Genomic DNA, 13,468 nt, shown 5'->3' with positions numbered 1-13,468 from the left:
TTGGAATGGAAATCACCTAAAAATGCTAAGGAGATACGAGGATTTCTTGGTATGGCAGGCTACTATAGAAGATTCATAGAGGGATTTTCGAAGATTGCGGGACCAATGACCAAGCTACTCAAGAAAAATACTCCATTTGTATGGACGAGATGAGTGTGAAGCCAGCTTCCAAACACTCAAGGATAAGTTAACCACGAGCACCGGTATTAGCAGCTCTCGAGCCCGGAAAGGATTACACGGTGTATTGTGATGCTTCCAAGAATGGACTTGGATGTGTTCGATGCAAGATCGGAAGGTAATAGCTTATGGATCAAGGCGAGTTGAAACCACATGAACACAACTACCCAAGTACATGATCTAGAGTTAGCGGCGATTGTGTATGCTCTGAAGAGTTGGAGACAATTTCTATACGGATCCAAGTGTGAGTTATACACCGATCATAAAAGTTTGAAATATTTCTTCACCCAAAAGGAATTAAACATGAGGCAGAAGAGATGGTTAGAGTTGATTAAGGATTACGACCTTAAGATCAACTATACCCCGTGCAAGGCTAATGTAGTAGCAGATGCCTTAAGCAGAAAGAGTACGGAGACTCAACCTACGGAATGGGAAATTCCAAAGGAACTTCGGAAAGAGTTAGAAGATGCTCAGATTCTGTTTATTCAGGGTAATGTCAAAGGAAGTATAGCAACCATGAGGATTATGGATGAGATGTACTCAGACTTGAAATATGAGATTATCCGAAAGCAAGCGGATGATTTGTTCATTCAAGAGGAAATCAAGAGGATTGGCGAAGGAAGACCATCGAATTCCATCTAGGGGATTTTGATTCATTATATTTCCAGAAAAGGATCTGTGTACCGGATGATCCGAAGTGAAGTCAATCATATTAAAAGAAGCACATGAAACCCCTTATTCCATACATCCAGGAAGTACCAAGATGTATATGGATTTGAAGGAGATGTTCGGTGGAACAACATGAAAAGAGAAATAGCACAATATGTCTCGGAATGTCATACATGTCAACGAGTGAAGGCAGAGCATCAGAGTCCTACGGGATTACTCAAACCACTAGAGATACCGGAATGGAAATGGGATGAAATCGGAATGGATTTTGTTACTGGTCTACCAATGACTAGTAAGAAGAAGGATATGATATGGGTAATAGTGGATAGACTTACCAAGAGCGCTCATTTCATAGCCGTAAACACAAAAGATACTGCAGAAAAGCTTGTGGATATATATGTGAAGGAAATTGTGAGTAAGCATGGAGTACCAAAGAAGATAGTCTCGGATAGAGGTTCGATTTTCACATCAGCATTCTGGAAACAACTACAAGAATCTTTGGGATCCAAGTTGGATTTCAGTACAGCATATCATCCACAAACCGGAGGACAAACCGAAAGAACCAATCAGATACTTGAAGACATGCTTAGAGCTTGTGCTCTAAACTTTGGAGGCTCATGGGAGGATCATTTACCTTTAGCGGAGTTCTCATATAACAATAGTTATCAGAGTAGCATTCAGATGGCACCGTACGAAGCATTGTACGGAAGGAAGTGTAGATCACCAATTTGTTGGTTTGAAACCGGAGAAAACAAGGAGTTTACACCAGACTACATCAAGGAGAGACAAGACGTCATCGAGGTGATCCGGGATAGACTCAAAATAGCTCAGAGTCGTCAGAAGAGTTACGCCGACTTAAAGAGGAGAGATTGGGAACCGAAAGTAGGAGACATGGTATATTTAAAGGTTAGCCCAATGAAAGGACTTAAGAGGTTCGGAGTGAAAGGAAAGTTAAGTCCTCGATATATTGGACCATTTAAGATAATCAATCGGAATCGAGGAACAGACTTTTGAGTTGGAGTTACCGGCACAACTAAGTCAAGTTCATAATGTATTTCATGTATCACAACTCGAGAAAGTGTTTGAAGGCACCGGATGATCCTATCACATATGAAGAAATAGAATTGCAGTCCGACCTAACTTATGTGGAAAGACCGGAAAAGATTTTGGAGGTACAAGTGGAAGAAGTTAAGGAACAGGGCAATCAAATATTGTAAGGTGCAATGGCAACACCATCCTGAGCGAGAAGCAACTTGGGAGACGGAAGAAGAATTAAGGAAGTCTTACCCCGAGATGTTCGAGTACCAATCTTAACTTCGGGACGAAGTTTCGTTAAGGGGAGAGGCTGTAATAACCCGGAACATAGGAACAACGAAGGGTAGATTTAGAAATGGGATGTGCATTTCATCGCAAAACGGGGGAAATTTTCGCGCCTTATTGCAACTAAACCTAAGAGGGATCGAGGTTCTCTCTCATTTTGCACTTAGGGTTAGGCAATGTGAGTTAGGGAAATTTCGACATGATCTCTTTTGTATCTTGTTGATTTGGGGAATTGATTTCATTTGACAAGTGTTAATATATTAAACAATAAACATTGAACAATATAAATGGAATTCATAATTCAAACAACTTATGAATTCAAACAACTTTGAATTTCAAAGTAAATCATAAATACAATGTTTATTTCAGAATATAAATGTCACATAATCAAAAGCTCATAAACAAAAACCTTGGGCTTTATTGATATCAACACAGATTACAAAGTCTTTACAATATTCTTGATACAAGAATTGATAAATAAGAAACGAAATGAAAATGAAGATTACAATTTTATTCCTAACCTAAAACCTAGACTATATGACTTGGAGAATATCTTCTGGCCATGTCCAACTTCATAAACCTGCAAAACAAAGAATCAAACTAGCCAAAATGTTACAGTTAGCAAACAACACAATATTCAGTTTGGACAGAACCAAGTGACATGCACACTTGTGCTTGTCCAAAACCGAGGACAAGCACAAGATAAGGGCAAGCAGCAGACCAAACCCGAGCACACACCGGGGCTCAAGTTTCAAGCATATGAGAGCACACGGCTCAAGTGTGCTCGGGCAGCAACAGCAAGGCCATGCAACAGATTAGTCACCAAGCAAGCCAGGCTTGTGTGTCAATGCAGGGAGAGAAGTAGGGATCATATAAAAGGAGCACAAACCCTAGAAACCATAACCAGTCGACCAGATAGGATTCACCAGGTAAGGGTGAAGCAAGAGCAAGCTCGATTCATCCTGTTCTTGAGCAAGAACATAACCCACACACACAACCACTCAAACCATCGAAATCATGGTGACCTAGAAGATCATCCAAGATCCGGAGGTGAAGGGCTGTGAACAAACCCAAGTCCGCATCAACAAAGCATTACTTTCTAGGAGCTGGAACAAGGTATACCTAGTTCCTGGAAAAGATCCAATGGATCTAATCCATCATATGCATGAACTAAGCATGGGATGAGCAGATGCTCATATGGGTAGATCATCACTTGGTTTTCACCAAGGATTACTGCCAGTCAAAAGCTACTAAGACAGAAACCATCCAGATACAAATCATGTGCACAGAAGCTAGAAAGCATGCACAGATGCACACTAGCAAGATCACATGCACAGATAGCACCAGTAGATAGCATAGATTAGCAGCTAAGACTACACAGAAAATCCTAGGCACATAACCATCAGAAACCCTAGATTTCTTCACAGGCAAGCATATTGGCATTCATACTTACTATGATCCCCTAATATGCAAGCAAAGTTGAGTAGCCAACAAGATCCAACCAACTAGGTGAGCAACCGATCGAGTAGCAAGGCTACTGAGGTCACATCACACTTAGCACCAAATAAGAGCAAGACAAATAGATCACATCACTATCCAGAAATGGATTCAGAGTTTAATTGCTTGTAAAATAATCATGAACAGCAAACTCATATACAAGCAAGACATTTAAATCATCACTGCATAAGCAGTTCATCATAATCAAGTAATCCAAGCATGAATTTATTACAGATCCATGCTAAGCATGACAACAGCATACTGTTAAGCAATACAACTTAATTCATAGCCACTAGAGCAAGTCTAGATAGCTAAAAGTAAGCAACAGCACAAGTAAGCAACAGTACAGTGATGCTCGAGCATCAGCATCACCAGATAAGTGAATCATTTAACCACAGTATTAGCCAGTAAGCCATCACTGACCATCAATTGATCAAGTTGATCAATCATAGCAAGCCAAGCTACACAGAGAGATTAGCCAACAAGCAAGAAATGATCCAAAGGATCATTGGCTTGCAGAATTAGTACTGAATCATATCACAGGCACCCCTGGCACACACACAAGTGTCACAGATGCAACACAAGTACACCTAGGCAAGCAAGTATGATAAACCAGTAAGCATAGCAAGCCCATAAGCATGAACAGCAGGGTATATCAAGCCAAAGCAAGCACAGTAGAGCAGGGCAAGTGTAGAGCAAGCTAGAAGTAGCAGAGAAGCAAGCCTAGCATGAACAGCAAGCAAATCGACATGTGCCAGTACCAGTAACTGGTAATCTGACCATGAGCTTGCAGTAAACCGAAGCACAGTAAGATTGCGCAGCAGTAGCATGACTCTAGATGATCACAAGATCACCAGAGAGTGACATAGCATGAGGAGGAAGAAGCACAGTAACAAGGGGAGGCGCACAGAAGAGAAGGAGGAGGAGCATAGGACCTTACCCGCGCACGGAAGCGGAAGCTATGGCATGGCGAGGCAATGCCCGCGCGGCCATAGCAGTTGCAAAGCCAGGGAAGTCGCCGGCGTTACGCCGACGAACACCACCACAAGCAGCACAGCATGGAGACGACGGCACAGGCGCTGCGAGCAGCACCCGCGCCAGGTCGATCTCGGAGGCGCGCACGTCGTCGGCAAGGACGAGATCTCGCCGGAGTTCGTCGAGGCGATTCTCCAGTGGATCCAGATCGAGGCGATTCGCCAGGAGAGGACGAGAGGGGAAAAACGGCGCGGACAGATCGATAGATCTGCTCGCGGCGGTTCAGGAGCTGTAGAGGGCTACGGCGGAGGAGGCCGGCGATGGCCGGAGCAGGGCGGCGGCCATGGCGGCGACGCCATCGCCACGGGATCGCCAGAGGCTAGGGTTAGGTCGAGTGAGGAGAGGGCCGAGTGAGAGTGAGTGAGGTGGGCCGCTTCGGCGCCACCGAACCCAAAAGGGGCCAGCCTATTTGGGCCGTCCCCGGGTTAGTTTAATTGGGCTGGGCCCAATAGGGGTCCAGGGGTATTTTGGTCATTTTACATTTAATAAAAGACCAAAACTTTACCAAATTTTTATAAATCATAAACAACTCTAAAAATCCAATAAAAATTGGATTTATAAATGAAAAATAAATCTTAACCAGAATAAAATATGAAATGGAATTTATGGAACAAATTCAAAATTATGAATTTTCAGAATTTAAATAATAACTTGGAATTTGAATTATTATTTCCTTGTATTTAAAATTCAAGGAAAAATCTCAAATAAGTTCAAATACTTATTCTCCAACATTTCAAAATGAGATTCTATTATTCCAAGTCATTTCTTTTGAACAAGGGAATTTTTCCCAGAAAACTACTATATTTCTTTTTATTCCAAAAACTATAGAGGTAACTCTATAATTTCAAATTATTTTGGAATGACTAAGGTAATTATCAAGTAAAATCATTTTACTTTGAATTGTTGTACTTTGTGTGAATTACGATGATTAATACTTTTAAATCAATTGTAAATTACCGTCAAAGACATAAATCTTAAATACAACCCTAAATTGTAATAACTCAATGGGGTAAAGGGATTCAACATAAAATAATACATCCATGATTGCATTATTTGGATTTTTATAACATTGTCCTTACCGGACAATGATGCTTCTTACAGAACCCGAGGTCCAGGTTCCATCGACTGCATTGAACTGCACTATCTCGCAGTCCACAGGCAAGTTCACCCTTGCTCATGTCAACTTGATTATTTTCTACTACTTTAATGCAAAGCTATATACTTATCATTCCTGCATCGCAAATGAAATGTTATTTTCCAACTATGAATATGACTATGTGGATGGCAATGGAACCATGGTATGTGTTGATATGGTGGAGGTTCCATTGCAATGGGTTATATCACCCTAGGATTAATTACCAATGCCGTCCAGTGATTCTAGCGCCGTACAAACCGCGTTGACCATGAGATCTATAATGGCTCTGGAAAAGCCAGCTGTATCTTTTCCCTTCTGCACGCCAACGGATCGGAGAGCTGGTGGGGTGCTTGGAGGCACCTGCCGCAATAGGTTGGGAAATCCTTTTAAATCCCCATCCATTAGTGATGATAAGCTCAACGATCTATGAGGGATTGTCCGGAGTACACCATGAGTAAAGCCGTATTATCGGGGGAAGTCTACTGGAGGTGTACGGTCGGACAAAAGGGTGGGTTTGCAGTCGCGGAGAAGGCGGTGTGGGCTTGGATCTTTATACCTGGCCTCACACCAAAGGAAGTGTGAACGGGGGCAAGTCCCTGCGGATGGCAAAAAGGGTGAGATCTCTTGTGGGAAAAGTAACGCACCTCTGCAGAGTGTATCAAATTGTGGCTGTCACTCCTTGTTCCGGGAAGGGAACTGCGAACGCGGCAGGAAAGGAACTCCACGAAGTTCTGGTCAACCTGTGAAGACTGACGGGCATAGTTTTCATAATAAAAGCAACCTTTTTAAGAAATGATTGCAAAACATGCATTGACCGGAGATTTCCTGATCAATGGTCGTAGCTAGTGCATCAAACACCTTTTTATTCTTTTAGAACTTGCTGAGTACCTCTGTACTCACTTTCTTTCGACACCCTTGCTAGACTCGTGATCCGGAAGTGGAGGCTATCAACGATGGAGCACCAGAAGGAAGCTACGAGCTGGTCTACGAAGAACCTGATCTTACCGGCGGAGTGGAAGGCGTAGACTATGGGATAGTCTACGGACCAGATGACACGGAGGTGGAGGAGTAGTGACATACCCTAGTATCATAGAGCCGAGCAACGTAGAACTTACCTAAATAAGTTGTTGAGCTCTCTTTTATATTGTTATGAGTTGTAATCGTACTTAAGTAGTATCTTAGGGTGTTCTCATAGGACTCTGTGAGAATACCAACTTGTTAAGACAATGTTTGTAATAAAGTATGGAGTGTTATGACCTGCAATGTTTCTGTTGTACCACTCTGAGGGATATGGCAATTTGAGAAGAAGTCCCTTCGCAAAGATCATATCAACGACTTGTATACTACAACATGCAGTGGTATGCTGGGTCACCGCAGTCGCCCTGTCCCCCGTCTGCGCAGCCTGCAGTCGGCCAGCTGCTGGCCGATCGGCCCGCTGCTGACCGGTCGGTCAGCTAGTGTCCGACGAGTTCACACTTTCCAAATTTTTTGAAAACGAGCGCTATTACTGCACTTAAATAAAATATTCGTATTATTTAAAAAAATTCGCTAGGTTAAGGATTGTATATTAGTAGAATAAAGTTGTTCACTTCAGAAGTCAATGAAGTTCTTCACTTGTCTTATCTTATTTTCTTATGTCAGACCTGTTTAATTCTTCTCCAGCCTGCTATCCACTTATTTGCTATCCATGGCAGCTACAATATTCTTCTTTGGGAAGTGCAATAATACGGAACTGGTTCACTTGGCATTATCAGGAGATAACATAAGTTCACATTTTTTTTCGATAATGGGCGCTTTTATTACTTCAGGAAGCAATTACATCCGACCTCTGCATAGCTAAGATGCACGCAGCCGTTCGAAAAGTTTCAAAAAGTCTAAAGTGATCATAAAGGCGAATTACATATCAAAGCATGAGCAACTGAACGACGCCTAAGATGAAGGCGGAGGCCCAAACCGTAGATTATGCTGCCACTCATGTAGGGAAACAGTATCCCTCGCCGCGTCCTCCAACCGTGTACAGACCTCCGTAAAGAGGTCGCGATTCTCCATCTTTTGCAGCGCAGACCACGAACGAAGAGTAGCGGTACATCTGTAGATAACCTGCAAGAGAGAAAAATTCTTATCATTAAAAACTTGTCATTTCTACATAGCCATAGCGACCATAAAATGGCAAGCGCCCCCACCCTAATAAGAGTTCTAAATCTGTGATCAATACCATGAAGCCAATTACCACAGATATTGGCCACACTAGTCGGGGGATATACTTGGATGCATGACCATATAGACCTGGCAATGCGACATTGGAAGAACAGGTGTTTAATCATCTCGTTGTGGTGACAGAAAACACATTTCGTACTCCCATGCCAATTGCGTTTCACAAGATTGTCTTTGGTTAGGATTACTCCTCGACGTAAATACCAGCCAAAAATCTTAATTTTGAGCGGTATTTTCATCTTCCAAATTTTCTTGTTCTTATCAACTGGTATTTGAGGTTGGATAATTGCATTGTACAAAGAACTTACAGAGAACTTTCCATTGAGTTGTAAGTTCCAACGAAATTCATCCTGACCTTCTGACAACTGAATGGATTCCGAACGTAGAAGTAAGGTATTCCATGCTAGAAGTTTCGGACCGATTAAATCTCGTCTAAACGTTACTGTTGGAGGTGAGGTTGCCATTACTAATGCAATGGTATCACTTTTGCGACGAGCAATGCTATATAACGCTGGATATTGTTCTGAGAGAGGCATATTCCCTAGCCATGTATCCACCCAGAAACGAATCTGCGATCCATCCTTAATATTAAAAGTACCATATGTGAAGAAAAAAAATTCTTCGTTGCCATTAGGCCAGCCTAGAAATGCGAGTCACCCGGTTTCCAAAGTATTTGGGATAACGCTTTCTCGCAAATGTACTTTCGTTTAATTATGGTGTGCCATACGCCATGTTCTGTTAGCAGCTTATAGAGCCACTTACCCAACAAGGCCGAGTTCTTGACTTCAAGGTCATGAACCCTCAACCCACCCATATCTCTGGGTCGGCATACGACAGATCACTTGACCAGTCGATATTTCTTTTTTCACTATCCCCTTGTCAAAAAAATCTCGATCTATAATGGTCGAGCTTGTGTAACACACCTTTTGGCAAGATGAAGAAGGATATCATATACATCACCATGTTAGTGAGTACTGCATTAATGAGTACCAATCTTCCTCCGAGGGATAGCAATTTACCTTTCCAACTACTAAGTCTCTTCTGAAGTCTTTCCTCAACTAGTTTCCATTCAGCTATAGTTAATCTCCGATAATGAATCGGGATGCCCAGATAGTTGATAGGGAACTGGCCTTGGCCACAGCCAAACAGTTAACTGGCCTTGATTTTGAGAAGGCTTACGATAAAGTTAATTGGTCTTTTCTTCATCGGACACTCGGGATGAAAGGTTTTTCACCCGAGTGGAGAGCGCTGATCAATAATTTTATGTATGGAGGAAGTGTAGCGATTCGTGTCAATGACGATACGGGACGCTTCTTTCAGACACGAAAAGGCTTACGCCAGGGCGATCCTCTATCACCACTATTATTCAACATTGTGGCTGATATGCTCGCTAGCTTGATCGAGCTAGCTAAATCTGATGGCCAAATTGAAGGCGTGATCCCACATCTTGTTGATGGGGGTTTATCAATTCTTCAATACGCGAACGATACAATTTTATTTATGGAACATGACATCGAAAAAGCTCAGAATCTAAAGCTAATATTGGCAGCTTTTGAGCATTTATCGGGTCTCAAAATAAACTTCCATAAGAGCGAAATGTTCTGCTTTGGCGAGGCTCAGGAATCAGTCACCGAATATTCGGAACATAAGTTCACATACTGCAAACTATATGCGACAGATACAAACACTTAAGAGCCTCCTTTCAATATATTATAACGAACATGATCCATCATCTCTATGCATGAAACGATTGTACAGTGTATATGTATGGCCCATACATTCTATGTTTGTTCTGAAATAACCAATACCAGTATACATCTAAGGGAGCCTATTTTCGTTCTGGACTAAACAAGAGCATATACATTTGCAAAGATTGAACATGTAATTTCAGGTCACAAGATCTTGGTAAACTTTCAGCATACTTGGCCTTTCTTTAGGTGAAGGAAGGAGGCAGTCAAATGCCACAGAGATACACCGTTTAACGTCTTTCTCTTCATCAGTTTTGGGTCGAGGAAGTTGTCTATCAATAATTTCTTCGAGAAGAAATTGGTCATTAAGTGAAGAAAGAAAATTTTGCACGTCTCCTGGGTGTTTGCCCATCAACACTTCAAGCACCACGACACCAAAACTATATACATCACATTTCTCTGTAACTTGAGATGTGTAGGAAAATTCTGCACCCAAACAAGAACATAAGGATTAGAAGTATGTATCGGTGAAAAGCATCAAACAAAATTTACTAAAGGATATAGTAATGCACTAAATAAATATACCAGGTGCCATGTAGCCGTAGGTCCCTGCTAGTGTACTCCAATTCGACGAATCAGGTTTTAACATTCTTGCAATACCAAAATCCGAGACAAATGCTTTGTAGTCAACATCTAGTATGATGTTTCTGCTTGTGATGTCTCGATGAATTATGGGTGGGTGAACATCATGATGAAGGTAAGTGATGGCTTGAGCCACATCTCTTACGAGAGTTGTCCTTCTTTGCCAATGGAACTCAATTGCTAGTTCTTCATTGCTTAATATAGAAGCTAGATTTCCTCTCTCTATAAACTGGCATACAAGGAACCGGTACCGTGGATGAGAACAATATCCATACAGTTTGACGATGCTGCGCTGCCGAATTTTTGTCAACATTTCAATCTCATGCTGGAACCTTTCTTCATCATCTGCCTCTTCATTTCCTACATGGAGTTTCTTGACTGCAACCACTTGTTCATCTTGAAGTTTTGCTTTGTAAACACTACCATATGATCCCTCTCCAATGCAGTGCTTCTCATCAAAATTTTCAGTTGCATTGATAATGTCCTCAAATGCCATTCTACCATCAAAGTTCCATACTGACAAGACATTTCTTTTTCCCACATCAGCAGTACTTTTAGATAGCTTCTTGCGGCGAATAGAAAAGGCAATTACACTGGCTGCTATTAAAATAGTAGCAACCAACAAAGGAACACTGACTGATAGTAAAAACTTGTGATGCTTTCGCCTATGATCCGTAGAGGGCATATCACAAGGAGATAGGCCAACAAAGTCCCCGCAAAGACCCTCATTGTGGAGAAACCATTCGGCTGATGCATTGCGAATCCCTTTTGGGACAGAGCCTTCTAGGAAGTTGTATGATACATCAATTATTGTTAGGCTTTCCATGCTTGCAATGGAGATAGGGATTGCACCATTTAATTGATTGTGTGAGAAGTTTATGAAGATCAACATCTCTAGTTTGCTAAGTTCCGATGGTATTGATCCACTGAGACTATTCATACTAAGATCAAGCATACTTTGCATCGAAGCTAAATGGCCCAAACTAGGTGGAAGACTTCCATTAAGGTTGTTGTTATTCATATTTATTGACCGCAATTTCAAACAACTTCCGATCTCTTCTGGTATTTTACCACTCAACATGTTGCTTGAGAAATCAAGAATCTCAAGATTGCTAAGTTGGCCGATTTGCTTAGGGATCTGGCCAGATAGTTGATTTTTTCTTAAATCCATCCAGTACAGGTTGCTTAAATTGCCAATTTCCTGTGGTATCTCACCGATAAACCTATTAAATCGGAGTTCGAGAATTCTGAGATTTCTTAGCTCCCCTAACTCAGAAGGTATACTGCCTTCTAGCATGTTGTCTCCAAAATTAAGTTTTGTCAAGTTTTTACACGAGCCCCAATTTGGCGAGAGATGGCCTCCAAACCTGTTTGAAGATAAATCAATCATATTGAGATGTGGATACACCCCAAATGCGTCAGTTATGTCTCCCTCAATCAGATTCTTTCCGAGGATGATGGTCGTTAGTGAACTGCAATCCCTCAAGCCTTTTGGGACAAGTCCATCCAAATTGTTATTATAAACTACAAGAACATGTAGCCTTTTACTTTGGCACAAATTTGGCAAGTGTCCTGTTAGCTGGTTTTCGGACAGTTGAATGCTGACCAAATTGGTAAGGTTCGAGAGCGATGAAGGCAAAGAGCCGGAGATTTGATTGGAGAATAGTCGCATTTCTATCATACTAACCAATTTTCCAAAACTCTGAGGGATTATGCCAGACAGCTGATTTCTATAGGCTGCAAGATATTCCAAAATTTCCAAGTTTCCAAACTCAGACGGCAATTCCCCAGAGAGATTATTTCTTGCCATGTGTATATCCCTGAGTGAAGACATGTTCCCAATACTTGTCGGCACTGATCCAACTATGAAATTCATCGAGATGTCAAGCACTTCCAGATTCACGAGATTTCCGAACTCGGGAGGGATGGATCCAGTTATGTGGTTACCCCGAAGATCAAAATAGGTCACTGAAGTAAGATTTCCAGCAACAGTTGAAGGAATAGAGCCCGTCAAAAGATTCTGTGAGAAGTCCAAACCAGTCAAGCTGGAGAGCATCCCAAGCTCTACCGGGATCGGACCAGTGACCTGATTCCGATATAAGACCAGGTTTTTGATCATTGTGAGGTTTCCAAGGGATGGAGGAATTGTGCCAGTGAGGTTGTTTACTGCCAAGGACATGTCTTGCAAGGTATGGATGTGTCCTAGCACTTCAGGTATAGGTCCCGACAGGCGATTAACAGACAGGTCCAGAAAGTTGAGGCTTGTCAGGTTCGCAAGGGCGGAAGGTATTTGGCCAGAAAGAATATTGAAGGTCAAATCCAGCTCCCTCATGTTCTGAAGGTGTCCCAGTTGCCATGGGATGCTACCTGAGAGCCTATTCCCATCGAGATAAAGAATGACAAGTCTTGAGAGATTTCCCAAGGCAGGAGGGATTTGGCCAGAGATATTATTGTTCGAGAGGTCGAGATTGACGAGGTATGGGAGTGATTGAAATCTCAGGGTGTGAAGTTGTCCTTCGATGCCGGCACCGCCAAGATTGAGCTCTCTTATGACCTTCACCGTGGTTCCTCCGCTTGACCGAGTGTCTCCGCAGGTGATGCCGGTCCAGTTGCACGGGTACATGCCGTCGTCTCTCCAGGTTCCCAGCTGGTGCTTGGAGGAGAAGTTGACTGATGATTTCCAGCGGAGGAGCGCCGCGGCTTGATCTATCAGCGAAGCGCCTCGGCCGTCAGCGTGCCTGGAAATAAGGAGTGGAAGCAGGACAAACGAGAGAACCAAGCGATGTAGTGTGGAATTCGCCATGATCTTACTGCGTGCTCCGGCTGTATGATGACTGCATACGCCAAGTGATCTCACGTAAATTAACTGATCGAAGCACTCCCCACAAGTCTAGCAGCAAGACGCACACACGCGAGAATGCATAGATGAAGGAGATGGAGAGAATGGCGCACCTCCGGTGTCCTGAGCAGAACGCGGCGGCCGCGCTTGTGTCGGGTGGTGGTGTGTGAGCTCGAGGTGTCAAGTGCCAGTTGAATTCCAGGGGTTTAAAAACACATGTACAGCAGCCTCACATGGTGTGAGTCGCACCCA

At 42.6% G+C, this 13,468-nt stretch overlaps 1 protein-coding gene across 1 annotated transcript; it reads right to left on the bottom strand.

Annotated features, from left to right (window-relative positions):
* Positions 1-9,934: 9,934 nt before the first annotated feature.
* LOC124657489 (probable leucine-rich repeat receptor-like protein kinase At1g35710) lies at positions 9,935-13,180 on the bottom strand. The gene is made up of 2 exons (XM_047196034.1): positions 10,321-13,180; positions 9,935-10,221 (listed from the first exon to the last, which is right to left on the bottom strand). The coding sequence occupies exons 1-2, from the start codon at positions 13,178-13,180 to the stop codon at positions 9,935-9,937; spliced, it is 3,147 nt and encodes a 1,048-aa protein (XP_047051990.1).
* Positions 13,181-13,468: the final 288 nt, after the last annotated feature.

The sequence above is a fragment of the Lolium rigidum genome, chromosome 5 (assembly GCF_022539505.1).
Source record: "Lolium rigidum isolate FL_2022 chromosome 5, APGP_CSIRO_Lrig_0.1, whole genome shotgun sequence".
NCBI classification, from domain to species: Eukaryota; Viridiplantae; Streptophyta; class Magnoliopsida; order Poales; family Poaceae; genus Lolium; species Lolium rigidum.
This window is presented reverse-complemented; position numbering and strand designations above follow the sequence as displayed.

Coding starts and splice junctions, on each gene's coding strand:
- LOC124657489 (XM_047196034.1), bottom strand. CDS start 13,180: ATGGCGAATTCCACACTACATCGCTTGGTTCTCTCGTTTGTCCTGCTT. Junction 10,222..10,320: donor CTACGGCTACATGGCACCTG/GTATATTTATTT, acceptor GTTTGGGTGCAG/AATTTTCCTACACATCTCAA.